Consider the following 20,448-nt stretch of genomic DNA (forward strand, 5'->3'; position numbering starts at 1 on the left):
TTTCGATGAGCGATCCGTAAAAACCCATACCGGGCCGTGGTCCGTATATTCTGTATCTGGACCAGTATTCCGGATGTCTCATGGATTTCAGCCATATAAGAAACAAATTATTGACCTCGCTTGTTCGGTCTGTACTGTGAAATATCAGACCGAATGATATTTCAAAGAACAGACTGCACGCTCGGTCAATAATCAGTTATTATTTCCTGAATTTTCTTTATTTTTGCACATTTGATGCGTGATCCAGTTTAGTTTTAGATCAGTGTTAGAATGCAGCATATGATTCAGTTGAAATAATTATCACTTTAGCTTTTGTGTCAATAAATTATGCATGAAGTAAATAAGTAATTCTGTATAAGTAGCCAATAGCTTTCTACCGATAAATTCATGCAATTCTTTTCTAATGGATTTAAAAGACGATTAAAAAAGGCAACGTTCTTCTGAAAGGTTTTCGAAGAACTCGAGAAATCGTTGCATTTGATTACTGGATTTGAAGGGTGAATCATCAGTATAGGTATAATTGTTTTGGTTTTAATTCTTCTTCGTGCGGTAAAATCGAGGAAAGGAATATATTATATGTTTTGTTTCTCGCCTGGGTTGAATGAGTGAATTTTTTCCCAGCACTGCCTGCCTTTTAGGATGGGGTCTGCGGGCAGGCTAAACACTGCAATGTTTTGAGAAAATTTCGATCTCGAAAAAAGCTGCTCCCATGACTGTTTCTAATGTTTCCCATGAGTGTTTCCAAAGTCGTCTCAATAGCTATCATTATGCCAGTTGCGGTCAATGAAGAGATGATTATTTAAGACTTATTGACTGATCTGGAGGAAAACCCATGGTGGTCGAGGGTCCACAAAACATGATGTTTCGCGAGGAGATTAGTCAATACTGTAAACAAGGGCTGAAGGGCGTATAGGAACGTTTTTAATGTTAGGGCGGCCAAATCTCACGAGGATCCATCATGGTTGGCGTCCAAGGGAGAAAAATTTTGTTAAATTTGGAAAATTAGGTAGCACGGCCCTAGGCCCCTGACTGTAAGTATTTTATTATAAAACGAAATGGAAACGGAAAGTAGCTAATTGTTTCCTTTGTTTTTCATGGAAACGACAAACAAAGGAAACAATTAGCTACGGATGGAAAAACGCAAGAAAAACGTAAGAAAAACTAATGGAGAAACTTTTAATTCTTAGAAAATAAAAAAAAAAGGAATTCGGCTGAGTTAAAAAGTAGTATGTCGCGTGGTGTGACGCTGCACCAAAACTTCCGCTTTTATTAATCCTCGGTGGTTTGTACATTACCCCCCGCTCAAACTGGTTCAAATTACCTGCATGACAAACAAAATTTTGCGGTAAACAATCGGATCCCCCAGCCTTTCACATGACGCGTACGTAGTTTTAACCAATACGTTTCTGGAAAAGATGAAATTTGAAACATCTCTGTAATATAATGGTTATAACCGTTAACTTAGATCCTGAACCTCTCATTTTCCTTGCGTAATCGGTTATAATTAGGATTTTATTTTTTTAAATAAATTTTTATTTTAAATAAATTTTTATTTTAAGTAAGTTTTTAATATATACCACATGTGAAATAAATATATATATATATATATATATATATATATATATATATATATATATATATATATATATATATATATATATATATATATATATATATATATATATATATATACATATATATATATAATTAACTGCACTATGACATTTAAAGGACGAAACTCCGCATTGTCAATAACAACTTAAGTAAAAATCACAGTCGTTCCCAACTTGGCCTTGTAGCTCAGACGGTAGAGCATCGTTCTAGAAATGCGGTCGCGGGTTCTATTCCCACCGCGGTCAAGCAGAATATTCTACTTATTATATAATTATTCCAGAATTAGGGTTAGGGTTAGGGTTAAAGAATATGTCAGTGTTATTAATGAAAATTTATTTATTTTTAGTCTGGATTTTACAAAAATGGAATCTTTAGCTCACATCAAACGAGACAATCAGACTTATCACTGCTTCATAGACGTGTGCGAAAAGATCTTCACAGACACTCCAAAAAGCACCGTTAGAAACGGGCTAAAGTCCCTAAACATCTCGACAACACCCTGTGCCACTTTGGAAGAGAGAATTCACTTTCGTCGACGGAATGCTTCTTTGGGTGCTACGTTTAGCCTTATTCGAGATGAAGACGTGACCCGTTTGATTGCATATCGCAGTGAAGGTGCGAGGAAGCGAGCCAGACATTCTCACAGTAGTTCTGCCACAATCCTCGACGCTGGTGATGTCCCCAGTCCGAGCCTCGCGACCACAGACAATCCAATTGTCAGACATTCTCACAGTAGTTCTGCCACAATCCTCGACGCTGCTGATGTCAAAAGTCCGAGCCTCGCGACCACAGACAATCCAATTGTGTCTTACAATCTCAGCGGCGAGTCAGACAGCGATGCACAAGAACCGCCTGTAGAAAAGAAATTTAAAGATGAAACGACGTCGCCTAAAAGAAATACGTATAGCATCCCATTAGACAGCGCGCCTGAAAGATTGAAGAATGAGGTAAAAGACTTGCGCCATTTCTACCTAAAAGCATTGAACTATAATCGTCCTGGGCCTCCGTATTCAAAAATAACCGTCGAAAAAATGGTTGAAAGAGCTATGAGCTTTATGTACTTCTGCTTGAACGTGAAAAACATTGCCATGTTAACCTTAGATCTATTTAACAATATCGAACTCTATACTAGTTACGTAGAATATTTAAAAGGGACCCGAAATCTTAAACCCTCAACTATAGTTGCGCATCTTATAATCGGAATTAACGTTTTGAAATTTAATTTGGCGAGCTTTCCGCCAAATTCAAGCGACTCGGAAAATGCATCGTGAACCATTTCAGCCTTACAATCATTTCAGCGACAGTTTCAGCACGAAAGCAGCATGATATCCAAACTTCATAAGGAGGGTTTTACAACCAAAAGTACTCAACAGTTTTATTTCGCGCACGTTTTAGAAACTCTTCGTAACATACGTGATAAGTATTTGGAAACGCATGGCTTGGACAAAAGTAGGCACTTGCATGATTTCGTACTTCTGGCGACTTATCTAAGGGCCATTCCTGGTAGATCTAAGGAACTAAGGACCATGAAATTGCATATCGAAGCGGACTGCGGAACTTTCGATTTCACTTCGGTGGACGGCGGTAATTTCATCGTATTTCAAGAGGGCAAAGGCGTTGTAATCGTGCAATTTGATTTCAAAACATCAAAAAGTATTGGGCCGACCAGAATCGATGTTTCCGAAGACGAAGATCTGGTGTATTATTTGCAATTATATACTAAGGCAAGGCCATCTTTACTGTTTGGCAAGTCGCATGATTTCTTCTTTCTCAACAAGCGAGGCGCGCCTTTTGATAGCAGCAGTTCAATTGCGAGGTACATTGGCGATATTTTCATGCGCGAGGTTTCCATTCGAGCGAGCACGAATGCGTTAAGGCATGCTATCATCACATATTTCAGCACTTTGGACGACTCCAAAGATATAAATGTTAGAAAAAGTCTTGCGCTTTTAATGAAGCATTCGGTCCGATATCAGGAAAGCACGTATAACGATTTAACACACCACGAGAAAACGCAAAAAGGCCGAGAAGTTATCAGGGAAAAAATTGCGTCAAATATCTTCGGTGAAGCGGATTTTATTGCATTGCCTGACGAAAGCGATTGCCAAAATGATTCCGGGGACGAATTGTTACCAGCTGTCGGTGACATTGTAGCACTGCTTGATCCAGTTTCCACCAAAAATCACATTTCCTTTTTCATAGCAAAAGTCGCGAGATTCACGCAAAACAAGCAGCAAGCGCATTTAATTAGCATGGAGCTTTTGCCGGATTCCACAAATTTGTATAGACTGAAACCAGGCAGAACTTGGAAAGAGTCGGTTAAGGCGTTGGTTTTTCCTATAGACATCGTTTATAATGCGACAAGCAAAGCATACGAATTGCGCACGCTCTCTGATGATATATTCGACATTGTTCATGGTACGTCGAAAAAGTAAAATCCAGAAATATATCGAGCATGAAAAAGTCAAAATTTACTAGAGGGTTCTGTTATAATTAATAATCTTGTTCTGTTATAATCATCAGTATTCACTTGTTCAGATTTTGTTGGGATTTTAAATAAATATATGTATTCAAAATCTACACGTTGTGTCAAATTTGAGTTCTCTCACTGAGTTTACCCCATTTATCAAATTACCCATCAAAGTTTGCATGAGGAATATTTTTTGTCCTGATTTTACATTCACTTTTATACCTACCTGCATAATTGATACCTAATAAACCTTTTCAGTAATCTATGTGGAAAGATGCGAAACATCCGTCTGCTATATGGGACGCCTTGAGCCTCGTTCTCGTGTTATAGCTTATTTGCAGAATTTATTGGTCAAACTAAAAATCTTTTTCATGCATGCGTTGAAAAAGGATGTTTTGCACCTTGCTCGTGAGGGTAAAACTTAAAATACATTCCATTTAAGGTGGTTCTAAATTTAAAGCTTTGTGTCGTCAAATTGTTGTGACGTATTACCGAAAAGTTCTATTCTATCACTCCATCTTTACGATATAGATCAGATAGCTGAGCCCGATATCATGCATTGCGGACAGCGGCTTAGATACGCGCATGCGGGCATTAACGCAAAACACGAGTTTCATTGATGAAAATATAAAATATGGACAATTTTTTGCAAATATATGCTTTATAACTTCTTTAAATCTCGAATATGGATGTTTATATGAACTTTGAAGGCTGAAGTATTGTTTAAAATCATCGATTCGTCATGTTCACTCCAAAGAATGGCTCGGACGAAGGTTTGCCCTGCTCTCAATAATTACAATAAACCACTTGAAAAGCACTTACAAACCTATCAAAGCAATTGTCACGTAAGTTTTTTTTTAATTTTAATACTCGTACTTGCAAAAGAGTCTAAAATAGGCAAGTTTGTCTTCGGCAGGCGTGCTATCACTGGTTTAAGATACTATTTTTTAAGATACTTCCTATTATGAATAAATGGGTATTTTTATTAATAATTGAATGGGATTTTTTCAGCTTCCATTATTATGATTATCATTATTATTTTATATTGTTGATAAATCTTTATCAAAGTGTCTAGAGAAAGACAGTTCTTTGATCTAATTATAATCAGTATAACTTATTAAATGCCTGAAGTTCTTCTGCATGACATATGCAACTCAATATATCACATGTATGTACACTACTAGCTATATCGATAATCTTTGTATGATTATGATTAACAATATATAGTATGTGCTTAATGCAATGTATTCAATCGAATTCCGCGATGAAAACGTGTGCTAGGAAACTGCAGATATGTGACATTCATTGATCGTATTATAATATTTTTGTATAAGTGGATATTTTATTATAATTGAATTATTTTATTGTTGATAAATCTTTATCAAAGTGTCTAGAGAAAGACAGTTCTTTGATCTAATTATAATCAGTATAACTTATTAAATGCCTGAAGTTCTTCTGCATGACATATGCAACTCAATATATCACATGTATGTACACTACTAGCTATATAGATAATCTTTGTATGATTATGATTAACAATATATAGTATGTGCTTAATGCAATGTATTCAATGGAATTCCGCGATGAAAACGTGTGCTAGGAAACTGCAGATATGTGACATTCATTGATCGTATTATAATATTTTTGTATAAGTGGATATTTTTATTATAATTGAATTATTTTATGTTGTTGATAAATCTTTATCAAAGTGTCTAGAGAAAGACAGTTCTTTGATCTAATTATAATCAGTATAACTTATTAAATGCCTGAAGTTCTTCTGCATGACATATGCAACTCAATATATCACATGAATGTACACTACTAGCTATATAGATAATCTTTGTATGATTATGATTAACAATATATAGTATGTGCTTAATGCAATGTATTCAATCGAATTCCACGATGAAAACGTGTGCTAGGAAACTGCAGATATGTGACATTCATTGATCGTATTATAATATTTTTGTGTAAGTGGATATTTTTATTATAATTGAATTATTTTATGTTGTTGATAAATCTTTATCAAAGTGTCTAGAGAAAGACAGTTCTTTGATCTAATTATAATCAGTATAACTTATTAAATGCCTGAAGTTCTTCTGCATGACATCTGCAGAGCAATGGGTATAATTTTTCCTGGAGTCAAATATGTTGATGCATTAGAAAAAGCCAATATTCCAACCTTATTTGAAAGACGGCAATCTCTATGTACGAAGTTTTTTGATGAAATCGTGGATAACAAGGACCATAAACTCACCAATTTATTACCGGAAAGAACCGACGGTATTAATAATCAGTTAAGGACAAAGAGAACATTTCAAACGATCAAATGTTATACAAATCGTTTTAAAAACTCTTTTATGCCAAATTATTCAAATAGACACACTTCTTAAATGTAAATGTAATCTTGTAGCATGTGATGTCATATAGCTTGTTTAGGTTATGAATTCTAATTTTTAATGCTTGTAGTTGTAAATATATTAATAACTTTTAAAATATACATATTTTTACCATTCATATTGATGTATTATACATTTAATTCAGTCATAATGACTGCGAGATGTATATTTATTAAACGATTTGATTGATTGATTGATATGGGCATGACATACATAGCAGATATATCGATTTAATAAACCTTTCAACAGTTCAATTTGGAATGGACTGTGCAGTATGATATAATTCTGCCTTTGAATGGGGTTGGGAAATTTTTGGTCCGAGGTGAATTTCTATTAATCGATAGTCGTTGGGAAATTAATAGCAAGCGTTTTTTTTTCCAGACTTGATCCATAGCCAGTGATGGACAACTAGAGAGGAGAAAGAGTCAGGATTCTAATAAATCGGGTAAGCTTTAAGCTTATCATTAATAATGCACGCATGTTTCATTCCTGATACACACTGTATATACAAGTAGTGACAAAAGGGTTATTAATATCTAGCTTTGGCCAGAAAAAAACTTTATTTCCTGACATATGTACATTTTCAATACAGAAGCAACAAAATAAATAAATAGCCTAAATTTTCAGTGAAATGTCCGGCTTAAATGTTCAACTATTATGTTCAAATTGGTTGCATGTTCTTTTCAGTTCACATAAACGCCCATTTAGTTCTTTGCTCGGTCGACCAGTTGCATTCTGGGGACTCGAAAAGCCACGCAACGATTTCTCTCAGGCTTTCTGGTAGCACTTCATCATCACGGCGTTGTCTTAACAACGGGATCCAGTAGGAGCGAAGCCCACCGTAGTTCACCAGTATCTCCGTCGGACGTTTCGAGGGCTCCAAGCGCCGTTTCGTTCGTAGAACTAACTGTTCCCCGGTCGTGTCGAAGCGAGCGTTGCACTGTTCGTCTATTCGACTTTCGGTTTTCGCCCAATCCTCTTCCGTCAGAGGGGGCCTTTCCGCTGACGAAAGAGTTCGTATGTGCTTGAATGCTTCGAGCACCCACGGCTGATTTGCAAATCGTCCCAAATTATTGGCCGTTTCCACCTCCGCGTCGAACCATCGTTTTTTTCTGTGCACGAATATCGCGTAGGAACGAGAGCTGCTGTTTTTGTTCATTTCTTCCTCGGTGGTGCTTCGTTCGGCGTAAAGGCAGATATGCGCCCCGCTCTCGATGGGGAACTTGTGTCGTGCTAGGAACAGGCCGTGACCCGAGTTCGGAATTTCGCTTTTCGCGACGAAACATCGGCTTTCCGAAAACGTGCTACATGATACGATTCGAAAAAAAAAGTTGTCCGAATCTTGGCTCTCGGGCCACGATTCACCATCGTCTGCGAGAACTTGCCGCGATCCAGCGCCACTGCAGGCCCATACCTGTGTAAAATAATAATGTCGAAATTATTAGTTGTCATTGTTACTTGTCATGGTCGTTATTATTATTTCATATATTATACCGTAGGATCCTCGGGGCGGTTCAATATCGGACGATATTCTTCGTACGCGTTCACGCCGTGTTGTCCCCACATCTTTCGTATGTCCCACGGCAGGTTCGGGTAGGTGAAGACTTCTTCCGGCAGGCTGAAGATTCCCTCTTTGTCGACAATCGCCGCACGCATCGCTGCATCCACGGCGACGTCTATTCCGGTCGTGTAAAAAGACAGCGTGTACCCGGCCGCGGCGAGTTTCTCGGTCAAGTTATCCAGGCTGCCGTTCTCGTTTCTCGTGAAGACCTGAACCAATCTCCTGCCGAAACGGTCGTGAGGGACGTCGCGCTGGCCGGCCGCACCCGTACCGACGTGCAACAGGACCTCGCTCGCTCGGAATACCAGCTCCCTCGCTGCCCGCAGTGCTTCGATTCCAATATGTCGCGTAAGAAACGGCGTCATCGTCGTCGACCCGTCGTCTGGTTGTTTGTAGATACGCACCGAGCACTCCGTCTCAGGCGCGTCGCAGTTTCTAAGCCGGAATCGTAGCTTCCCGTCGTCCGTCGCCAGGTCGTGGAGTTCGCGTTCGCACTCGGATGTCAGCAATATCTCGCCCGAGTCTCCGTCAAACATGCGCAGGCATTTCTTTGGGACGCTGACCAATTCGTGTTCCGCCGGTGTCGGGCTCACGGTTTTCCACGACTGGGGCAGTGGATCCTGCAACTTTCTCTCTCTCAGGAATGGCTGTAAGTATCTCGTCGTCATGCTTTGCACATCTGTGGGCATCGCCAACGATAGCGTGGGAGGGCTAAACGCGGGCGTCGAATTCGAGAAGTATAGCGCCTTGAGCAGACTCGTGGAACTCAGGCCGGTAAACTGAGTTCGCAGACTTTGGGCACGGAAATCGACGTCGTCGCAGTGCATCGGTCTGTCTGCGAAGCGAACCGGTTCGGTTTCCATTTGCGCCGTGGTCATTTCCAAATTGTCGTGGTATCTGCAAAGAAACAAACGTATTGATCGATGGTGAGACGTTATTACCTGCTGTGCTAGTATTAAAGTAAGGCCAGGGGCCCGATCTCCTCCTACCTAGTGTAGGCCTCGTCGAACTCGATGACCGATTCGCACGATTCGCACGCACAATCCTTCACCATTGCGAGATATCTTCGGTAGTGCTCGGCCCTTATCTCGTCTTCCATCGCGTCGCAGCCGGCCGTATAGTTGACCTTTCGACCGTCCGACTTGGTTTGCCGAACAAATTCTCGCACCAGGTTGCCAATGCAGTGTTGAATGCAATTGCTCACGCCGTTCGGGATTGCCGTTAGCGTGAGAATTTTTTGCACCGGCGTTCTGCTTTTCTCGGAATTCATCTCCTCCCACGTGGATTGCAACGCCGCCACCAAGCCAGCGTCGAGAATCTTCCAGTCGTTCATGGCCCCCCAAAATAGTTCTAATTCTACATGATTTGGGGGCTCGTCTTTCTCGCCGGCCGCCGCGAGCTTTTGCATCATTTGCACTCGCTTTGCTCCCGTGTTGGCTTTCGCAACCTGGGCGCAGAGAGGTTTTCTTTTCTCCGGCTGCTCGAGACGCGCTTTTTTAGGTGGCCGGGGTGCCGTTTGCGGTGGTGTCATCGGTGCTGGTGGAATTGCTGGTGCTGTCATGGTGGTGTCTCCGCCGACTTCGGGAGCAATGCTCGTTTCGTTCCCTCTGCTACACCTGTGGTGCTTGAGCCGGCTGATTTTCGCTTACGGCCGAGGAACGCGTCGCTGGTGCGCGTTCTCTCCTGCCGTTTCGTCACGTTTCTCGCCCTAAACACGCCCGGAGAACCCTTGCCAAGGCCTTTCTTGCTCTTTGGAGGATCGTCGTCAGGTCGATGAGACGTTTCACCGGATCCCTCCGTCGACGAAACTGTTGGAATTTTCGGGGCGTTTCTCGCCAACTCTTTGTCCATCTGCCTCTGACCGAACAGGCCTGAAAGACACAAAGTAGAACGGAAAATTTAGCAATCGACCGAGCGCGCTATTTTTCAACGCTCGTTTTCTCGCTCGCACCTTTTCCCCTCGCGAAAAGTGACACGTAAAATGTCTGGCACGCGTCGACAACCGCTTGCAGCGTCTCTCCGTCTTCCTCCGGGTCCAAGTTGTTGATCTGCCTCTTTATCGATTTGAAAATATTCTCCACGTAACCCTTGCACTTGTTCATCCCTTTTTGCGCTTCGCCTGTAAAGTATATTCGAACGCTCGTCGCTCGCTGCATTTATACTCGCGTAATGACGTAATGGCTCGGTCTATTTTTACCGGGGAATTTACCGTAATTACGTCATTTAACAGAGAAGATACGAAAATAGAAATGATGTTTTATTTGTGCCAAAATTATTTATGCACGCTCTCAACTTGTGCTAAAATAAATCAACTGTATCTCTAGAGACACGGGATTGCGATAATGTGATGTATAAATCGAGAACAACACGGCCGGTTTTTCATTCATTTTATTAGTCTAAATAATAAATAATATATATAACCAGGGGGGGTTCAGCAGATTCATGCGGAGGTTTTCGGGCTACGCAACAGTGCGACGATGTATTGCTTAGATTCCTGACAACATTTATATCAACATTTATGCAATTGATGTCGCTTGATCTCGATTCCTTTATAGATCTACTACGGCCGTTGTTGGACTGATGAGCTCAACGAGCGACAAAAACGAAAATGTCGAAATTTCAACGAACACAGTCGTCGAAGCAAAGACGTCGTCAATGAATATTGCATTGTGAATTGCTCCTTGTAACTGGAGTTATCCCATTTCCGAAAGTCATCTCCTGATTGGTCTTTCTACTTCCACAGCTGAGCTGCGGAAGTAGGAAGACCAATGGAATTGCTTCGCTACTGATCTATCACATTCTGAACACGCTGTTGATAATCGCTTCATTGTTGCTTCAACGCGATGCAACGAAAGAATTACTTAATCCACACCCTGTATCGCATCGTAAGCATGCTTGGTATTGGATAGTAAATTAGTAAATCCACGGATTCCATTTTACCTAGCGTCGAAAATATCTGAATGTATTTTTCCCATTGTTTATTTTGTACAATACATAATTTACATATGCACAACATTTAAATATGTTTCGGCGATCGGGGGGGGGGGAATTGAATTCCGGAATTGAAACAAACAACAAGCATGCATGGGTATTAAATGCTTTGGAAAATCCTCTCTAAATTTTACGAATTGATCATAAATGGCACGTTTTCTACCCTCGGAAATAATGAAATGATGATCGTGGGCAAATCTACACTACGGTACGTCAATTCATTCATGATTCGGACCTCTTTGTTATCACGAATTCTAGCTTTCAGATCTCAATGTTCACTGAGATATGATATCATCTCAGCCCAGCAATGTAACAGAAGAATTTAACCTTTGCACCCAGGCCCCCAGCCAGAGGTCACTCATTCGAGCAGAGCTCTGCCATAATTAACAAGCCCATTGAATCATTGCATGTGCTTAGTTGTTGCATAGAATATCCATCCTGCATGCGCACACAGAATGTTCACTGAGATATGATATCATCTCAGCCCAGCAATGTAACAGAAGAATTTAACCTTTGCACCCAGCCCCAAGCCCCCAGCCAGAGGTCACTCATTCGAGCAGAGCTCTGCCATAATTAACAAGCCCATTGAATCATTGCATGTGCTTAGTTGTTGCATAGAATATCCATCCTGCATGCGCACACAGAATGTTCACTGAGATATGATATCATCTCAGCCCAGCAATGTAACAGAAGAATTTAACCTTTGCACCCAGAGCCCCAAGCCCCCCAGCCAGAGGTCACTCATTCGAGCAGAGCTCTGCCATAATTAACAAAGCCCATTGAATCATTGCATGTGCTTAGTTGTTGCATAGAGTATCCATCCTGCATGCGCACACAGAATGTTCACTGAGATATGATATCATCTCAGCCCAGCAATGTAACAGAAGAATTTAACCTTTGCACCCAGAGCCCAAGCCCCCCAGCCAGAGGTCACTCATTCGAGCAGAGCTCTGCCATAATTAACAAAGCCCATTGAATCATTGCATGTGCTTAGTTGTTGCATAGAGTATCCATCCTGCATGCGCACACAGAATGTTCACTGAGATATGATATCATCTCAGCCCAGCAATGTAACAGAAGAATTTAACCTTTGCACCCAGAGCCCCAAGCCCCCCAGCCAGAGGTCACTCATTCGAGCAGAGCTCTGCCATAATTAACAAAGCCCATTGAATCATTGCATGTGCTTAGTTGTTGCATAGAGTATCCATCCTGCATGCGCACACAGAATGTTCACTGAGATATGATATCATCTCAGCCCAGCAATGTAACAGAAGAATTTAACCTTTGCACCCAGAGCCCCAAGCCCCCCAGCCAGAGGTCACTCATTTCGAGCAGACACGCCCATTGCATTGCATGCTGGCACATGTAAATCTGGCTATTATATTTGCAATCATAAACCGATCTAGAGACCTACTAGAAACCTTATGCATGAGGCTTTTTAATCTATGTATATTAATTATGTATTTTTGAGGTAAATCTGACAGATAATCAATTTTGAGTATTTTTTGTAATTGAATGTTGTTAAGCTCATATGGTTTAATACGTTTAATATTTGTCAATCACTTCTCGCTTTTGAATGGGGAACTGCTGTCATTAACAAGTGCTTCTATTGTGTCTTTCCGCCAGGAAGAAAAAGTCACCTCTTTGTCTGAGGAACGCCAGTTCCTGTGCCTTATCTCTCACCATGTCCAATTAGCTAATTCATTAGTGCGGCATTGCGCTAATCTCAAAGTGCCGCGTTTCCTGAATTTAGGAGGCGATGTCCATTAGTAACTCCAAGAAGAAAGAAGGCGTGCCTATCTGTGTTGTATACGTAAATGGTTTGTCGATTATCTTTCATTTTCACTTGAAAGTCATGAAAGAAGCATCTTCAAGGATCATCATTATTATCATCATGAGCCAGGTATACTTATTGTATTTATACGGACTTTATACGGACTATATTTATATCGTTTTTATATACCTCCATCCAGTGATAATCTATTCCGTGTCTTATCAGAATTTCCATTTGTTAGCGCGCTCTGAATTTGAGTAAATTATAGCGGAGGTTTTTTAATTTTGTGTCTTACAAGAGTGCTTTTTTTTTCAGGTGAACCATACGCCTGCCTGGAAATCAACGAAACACGTATTCATGCAAAACTGAGAATAATCAGGCTCGATATATTGTAAGTTTGTTTCTTGTTACATACCAATTTTATTTGAGTGTTATGATATTAAACGCATGTAGGGTTAGTAATTGTTAAGGAAAGGTTATTTATTTGGGAAAAGCCCTTAATTTGTCGGCACGCCATATGCATTTTTAGCACGCCTGTATGCCACTGAAGGGTTATTAGCTTTACGAAAAGGTTATGGATCTTGGCAAGATTTAGTTTTTAGGTTAGTTAAAATGCTAGGGTTATGATTTTTAACCCAGGTTAGTAATTTTGAAGGAAGGGTTATATATTTGGAAAAAGTCCTTTATTTCCAGCACACCATTTTAGCATGCACGCATACCTGTCTGCCAGACCTGTTTGCGCATGTAAGGTTATGAACCAATGTTACTAATTTTACGAAAGGTTATGGACTTTTTTAAAATTAGCTTGAATTCCAGGGTTAGGGTTAGGGTTAGGGTTAGGGTTTAGAGTTTTAGAGGCTTTTCGGGTGAAGGAAATATCACAAAACTAAGCAAGGAATGTTGAAACGGAGTTACACTAATCACGAAGTAAACTCACGAAATCATACTCCATGCTTGCGTGACCATTTCATTCTTGAACAATATATAGATAGATGGTATTATCATTACTGCAAGACCTATGGGTGCAAACTGACTTGTCCGTAGCACCGCACGTCAGCCTTGGCAGCGAGATAAAGACCAAATAATTAGCCGAACATATAATCAAAATTCGAACACAAAAGTAACTTATATATTACACTAAACTTAAAAGATTTTAAAAACCATCAACGGATTTGATGTATCTTAAGAAAGCTCGCTTCATCGATGTATATAGGCTCGCTTTTTGCTTAAATCTACCCATACTAAATTGAAACTTCAGTTGTATACCACGCTCGTTTCTAAACCAAACGATAGCTCCCCTGTTAATTATAGAATTATAAATCCAAACGCAACGCAACGCAAAACCAAACACGATTTATAAAGTCCCGAGAATGCGATACAGAAAGAATTATGCATGAAAGTCACGTTGTAGATTTGTAGTATTTTAAGAAACCTCGCTTCATATCAAACAGAAACGGAAATCGAAACACAACGCAACGCAAAACACAACGCAACGCAAAACCAAACGCAATGTATAATTAAATGCAATACAGAAAAAAATTAATGATTACCTGATCGGGACCGAATGCATGGAATAACGTTCAATCCGGTGGTGTCCGCACTGGGAAAAGGTAAAATCGCACGTTAGAAACATACAGTTGTTAAACCTTGCTACTGTTAATAACACCTAATCCAAAAAAATTTGTTTTAAACTTCATTAATCTTACAATTGGCACTAGGTATGCCAGGGCGATCCAGGATGGATCGATCATCATCAATGCCGAATGGAATACGTAAAAATTATCATCATTACCTGAGGGATTCGATAATGTTTGCCGGGTCCGTAGGCTGCCACTCGAGCCAATATTGTTTTAACTGAATAAGCTGAAAAAACAAGGGCGATGTTTGTTAGTTCGGAAAGACCTTTGAAATTTGATATGCTGGCGTTACAGGACACCACAGAGACTGGTGTTTAAGAAGTTTCAACCCAGAATTGTGCATTTCTGTACCGCAATCAAAGAGAAACCTTTTGAATATCTTAAAAACGTTCAATTTCTCTTCTGAATACGCATTCTGCAACCTTTTGACAGCTCATACACATATGACCGCTATGAAATGGCTATTTTGACGCTTAAAGTATACAAAATGTTATTAATTCAGACGATTCGTTTTTACCGTGTGCAAGCTTCAAATCTTTTGTGCAAGGCATATTTTCTTGAATATTCATAAATATTTTTTCTCACCAAGTTTGAAGTCTAAGTATTGAGAATTGCGGCTAAGTCTATACCAATTTCCGCGGTGTCGCGTTACACAGGCATAACAATGACACTCTTGATACCTGAAGGATGGATGACAGACTGAAGGTCTCACGGTTTTGGGAAGAAAATTTTTCTATTATTCAACAAACTAAAGATGTTCAGTGTCCAACACCCGAGGAGGTTTATTCCGACTTTATTCTACAAACAGGGCTAACACATATTGATTTGGACAATTTTAAGGCAAGATGAAGAATGAATTTACGTTTTCTCCCTTTTATTTGCGCAATTAATTAATCACCGATTATTTCCATGATATTATAGGTTATAACGTGCAGTCTTGGCAGAGGAATACGCTTAAATAAGAAACGTCGGAAAACCAGAAACGATTCTACAATGTCGCTCCAAAGCGCAAAAAACTACGACCAGAAGAACAGGATTATGACAGCCAGGTGTTGGACGACTTGGTCGCAGCAGACGACAAACAGCAACCAGCTGACGTCATTCACGTCGGAAACGTTATTAGACAAGAGGACGAACTGTTAGGCAATTATCTGCAACATCAAGCGTCAATGCAAATTAACGCAATGACAGTTTCAGCCTTGCGAGAGAAACAAAATGCACCATCGAGAAGAAAACAAATGTTCGAGATTCTTAGGGGTAAAGGCCTGTATAAGAAATTTGCTATGAGTAAGTTTAAAACGTTCACGTCATGGCTCAAATCGCCATCTGGTGGCCAACTTGCATGCCCTGATGAAATATCAAGTGAGGTTAGCAGGTTGGTATTTAGTAAATACTGTCCGCAGGCACCAGCAAAATTGCAAAATAGAGACTTTTTTTCGTTCTTTTATTAGATTCCTATATTTTTCATTTCCGAGCAAGCTGAAATGGAATAGGTTGTTGGATGCCAAAGCATTTAACAACTATCTCATTACTACAAAAGATGCTGGCTTAGGCCCCGATGGTCTGAAAACGAAGATAGAAAGAATTACAATAGCACTTAAGTTCCTCGCCCATAGAAAACCAAAGCTTCACAGTAAATGCAGAAGAGCAATTGCAGAATATTCTGAATGGCTTAAACCTCTTGCCAAACAGAAAAAGGTGCTGAGAATGCAAAATTCTTGGAGGGACGAGTTATGTGGTTTTAACCTAACCATGGAAGATCTCGACACCGCTGTTTCCGAAGATACAATTGCCCAATTCATTGCAATCATGAAACAAGCAATGTCAAAAACGAGACTAACCCAAAAGGAGTACAGGCTGATTGTCGATACACTTATCACAATAACCATAACGCAGGAAAGTGCTATAAGACCAGGGGCATTTCAATTTATGACTCTGCAAGAAATAGACAACCCTGTAACATATATATCACCTACTGATGGCACAGTATACAACATAGTCTTTGTGATGAATCATAAAACATTTGCAACCCATGGCCCGCTCCCCGTGCCATTTCCAGAAACAGTATGGATACAGCTTCATAACTACTTGAAATATGTAAGACCCCAGGTGGAACCAAAATCACCCTACAAGCAAAATGTGTTCTTGAATGCATCCGGAGGTATGTTAGCCAAGCCAGGAAAAGCAGTCACAAAGATTACCAGAAAACATGACAAACACATTACGGCAACGAAGATTCGACATGCCGTGGCGACTGCTGGAAATGAACATTTAACTGATATTGAACGGAGAGCAATAGCAAAAGGTATTGGTCATTCCATGGAAGTGCACAATAAAGTATACACAGACTTAACTATTAACAATGTGCGTTCAAGCATCGAGGCACAGCGAAAACTGCACAACAGAGAAAAGATTAACACACTGTGAAAATTGTTGCCCACTTGGTTGAAAAATAATCATAGTTTATATAAAATAATACTTACAGAAGACATTTTGGTATATTTGTATTCCCTTACCACACCAAAAAGAAATGCTAAAAATAAATACAGAATGCATATCTTAAAATTCTTCCCCCTTCTTATAAAAAATTCAATGTTCCTGAATAGGGAGGGGATTGCAGGAGTATTAATTAGAATAGCCCAAGCAACTAATTATTATTATTATTATTGTAAGCACTGCAGGTTTTGACTGATCTATATAGCAAATCGTAAACAGTAGCACTATTAAATTCGCTGATTAAGCGTCCGTTACCAGGCCTTCTGAGTTCTGACCGTGGATTTTTGTCGCACGACAAAAATCCACGGTCAGAACTCAGAAGGCCTGGTAACGGACGCTTCGTATTGACTACCGGCCGTAATTCAGTTGAAAACAGGTCATTTTTAGATTTTAATGAATGAATTGGAATTGTCAATAATTGAATAAATGTATTTGGACTTTTGGAATAAACAATTGGAACCAGTAACACTTGTTTAATATATGAATTGGTATACTACACTGGCGGAACTGGCGGTAAAAAAGAACTGCTCAAATGTTGCTATTATCGTATGTAACAGGAATCTTAACAATCAATCTTTTATTGTACACTGGCGGTCAAAAAGAACTGCTTAGATACAAATTCATAAAGAAGAAGGGAATATAGGACAGAGCTTCATATAGGCATTTTGGATAATTCTCCTATTCCAAGCAATATTTCAATAATGCAATGCAACCTGCCACACTTCCAAGATATTCAAACAATAGTTTTAATGAGAAGAGGGAGTGACAGAAATGGATTGGCCTGCACAGTCAAAAGACCTTAACCCTTATTTAAAATCTGTAGGACAATGTCAAGGGGATAGTGCATGCAAGAAAGGAATTAATTCATAAAGAGTCCATGATTCATGGATTGCTGTAAGGCCTGTCCATACGATGAATTTCTTTCAACTGTGAAGGTTACCACCTTAACGGAAAGCATGCCACGCCGGTGTAAGGCTGTTCTCAATTATAAGGCCAAAGGAGGGTGAACAGAATATATATGGTTAAAGGGACAGTTACGTTCATTTGAGAGCATTTTAACTTGTTTTGAGCAGTTCTTTTTGACTGCCATTGTATATGCATTATACCAATTATCCCAGTTGATTAATGAACCAACTTCTAATTACTATTAGGTCACCTAGCACTATTGAATATGTAGTTACAAATACACATGAGAAAATTTCACATTATGGTGTTGTACACATTGGAATCTGTGGTCACGGTTTAGTTTACGCAATCAGAAGAACTGGAGCTTTTTATAAAGTTAATGATTTTATTTAAATTAGAAATACGAAAAACTTTTATTAGAATAATTTTATGAATGAACTTCTTAATCAACATTGGGAGAATATGTCTACTTTTTTGGTGAAAACAAACAAACAACATTAATTAAGGGTCTCATAAATACAAGAGACAAATTAAAAAGAAAACCAACTATCACAAAGCTATTTTATAGCTGTATGAGCAGTTTGCATTACTTGCGTTAAAAACATTACAAAGCTGAATGATGTGAGATTCGTTTAAAGCAATACGGCCCTGAAATCTTGCATTCCCTATATACTATTTATTCCAAGTTAATAAAATGCGTCTCATCTATCGAAAATGCATTTGAGAATGCTTTATGCACTAGGCACCAAATAGCCAAATGAAGTTTGTATTCTACCGACGTTGAACCAAAATATTTCAAACACAACTATACATCAAATATATTTAATTAAATACCATTCTCCTTGCGTCCATCGAAATGTTTTATATTTTCAGACAGACAAATGATATTCAAGTTCACTAAAATCACTGTACTAACAAAATGTAAAGAAATTAAAAGAAAATACTTACAGCGAATTGCTTTGACGACTTATGCGACTTTTCAGTATTATTACTACGATCACACACGATAAATAAACAAACATTTTAAACGCGGGATAATTGTGTATTGCAAGGGTAATAACTAATTGTATCCCACTGTATCCCTTAGAAGCATTATTTTTCAATGATCTATTTATAAATGTGATTGTTCGTATTATTATAAAAACGAAACGAACTAGTCTGGGAAATACCGTTATGAGTTCATTTTTTAAAAAGATTGGAATTACCGAAGAAATCATCTGAAGACATCAACCAAATACACATCATTGGCGTAAATTGTACTTAAACACAACAAATCCACGGATAGCGAAGCAACGCTCATTTTCGAAAAGGCCCTTTTTCTCAAGAAGATGTCATTTGGAACAGAACATTGACACGTATTTATCTTTTGACTTTGCTTTTCTCTTTCCACGTGCAGACATCCTTTCTAAATATTCTTGCGTTTAATATCACTAAGATATTCCATGTGTTTTCATCTGTAAGTGTCCCTGGTTCCACGCTGCCAAAATGTCGAACTGACGTTTTCAATTCATTTTTTCAAACCATTTTTGTTTTCAATATTTCATCGTGTCTTAATGTACGTTAATTTACTGAAATTTAAATAAGCGCGTATCCCAAAATGTATAAGATTACAAACTGAGGAATGTTCCAGTTTTACCAGTAAAAAAGGCTTCTTTCGCGGTTAGTTTCACGTGTATAAGACGTTATAATATACGGTAGAATTTCGCAAACACTGCTAAATTTACGAACATTTGATTGAAATTTTGTACAAATTTGGCGCACGAAATAAATTCTTTACAATCTGAGGAGAGTGACACATATCTGCGCCATTGAGTTTAAAACGATATTAAATTTCATTAGAAAAAAATAAATATCTTAATAAAAATACATACTTTACTTTTTAAAAATTAAACGTGTTTTGGTTAAATCAAAACAATTTTAGTACTATAACATATATAATATAATATAAAAAAGCACATTTAAATATAATTAATTAAGCAAATACAGTATGCAATATTCATTAATAATATATATATAATTATATATATATATATATATATATATATATATATATATATATAGGTCTGGTATGAGTTAAGGTAGCACTATATGAGATGGTGGTTTTCTGGACAGTCGTTCTGGTGACTTCCATGAGAGAAGACCAGGATTTTAAGTAATTGTTTTTTTTTGTTTTTTCATTTTTCTTTCTTTACCTTGGTTCTTTGCAATTCCGCACGACTTGATCGAGACTTGGCTTGGTGGTTGGTGGATGCTGGTTAAAATATATAAATAGATATTAAATATAAATATAATGAAATGCAGGTGTGGTACAGTAGATTTTTTCATCTTTCTTTCTTTAAACTTTTTGTTACGTTAGAATGAACTTTAGGGATGAGGCCATCTTTTGTTGGATTCTACTGGGTTTTTTAGTCCTTCATCATTTCTTACAGCCAATTGTAAGTGTCGGGGTATGACTCACGACTTATTGTTCTTCCTGATTTTCAATACTCATTGTCTTTTGTGGAAAACAACGAAAATTTAATTTAATGAATGCCTTTTATTTGGGAGTATAATTGTTTAATTTTCTATCATTTCTTCTTTCTTCATTCATTATTCCTAAC

General features: G+C 38.7%; 1 protein-coding gene and 1 long non-coding RNA gene across 2 annotated transcripts; one reads left to right on the plus strand and one right to left on the minus strand.

The window, feature by feature from the left end:
• The first annotated feature begins 4,598 nt into the window (after positions 1-4,598).
• LOC114532103 lies at positions 4,599-8,665 on the plus strand. Its single transcript, XR_003687927.1, has 3 exons — positions 4,599-4,929; positions 6,865-6,928; positions 7,983-8,665. It is a non-coding gene; the product is annotated as an uncharacterized LOC114532103 (long non-coding RNA).
• LOC114532102 lies at positions 6,946-9,606 on the minus strand. Its single transcript, XM_028553688.1, has 3 exons — positions 9,034-9,606; positions 7,978-8,941; positions 6,946-7,897 (listed from the first exon to the last, which is right to left on the minus strand). Exons 1-3 carry the CDS (start codon positions 9,603-9,605, stop codon positions 7,172-7,174), a joined length of 2,262 nt encoding a protein of 753 aa, XP_028409489.1. The 5' UTR covers position 9,606; the 3' UTR covers positions 6,946-7,171.
• Positions 9,607-20,448: the final 10,842 nt, after the last annotated feature.

Source organism: Dendronephthya gigantea, unplaced genomic scaffold (assembly GCF_004324835.1).
Source record: "Dendronephthya gigantea isolate DGI-Jeju-01 unplaced genomic scaffold, DenGig_1.0 000077F, whole genome shotgun sequence".
NCBI lineage: Eukaryota > Metazoa > Cnidaria > Anthozoa > Malacalcyonacea > Nephtheidae > Dendronephthya > Dendronephthya gigantea.

Coding starts and splice junctions, on each gene's coding strand:
- LOC114532102 (XM_028553688.1), bottom strand. CDS start 9,605: ATGACAGCACCAGCAATTCCACCAGCACCGATGACACCACCGCAAACG. Junction 8,942..9,033: donor TTCGACGAGGCCTACACTAG/GTAGGAGGAGAT, acceptor GTTTCTTTGCAG/ATACCACGACAATTTGGAAA. Junction 7,898..7,977: donor ACCGCCCCGAGGATCCTACG/GTATAATATATG, acceptor TATTTTACACAG/GTATGGGCCTGCAGTGGCGC.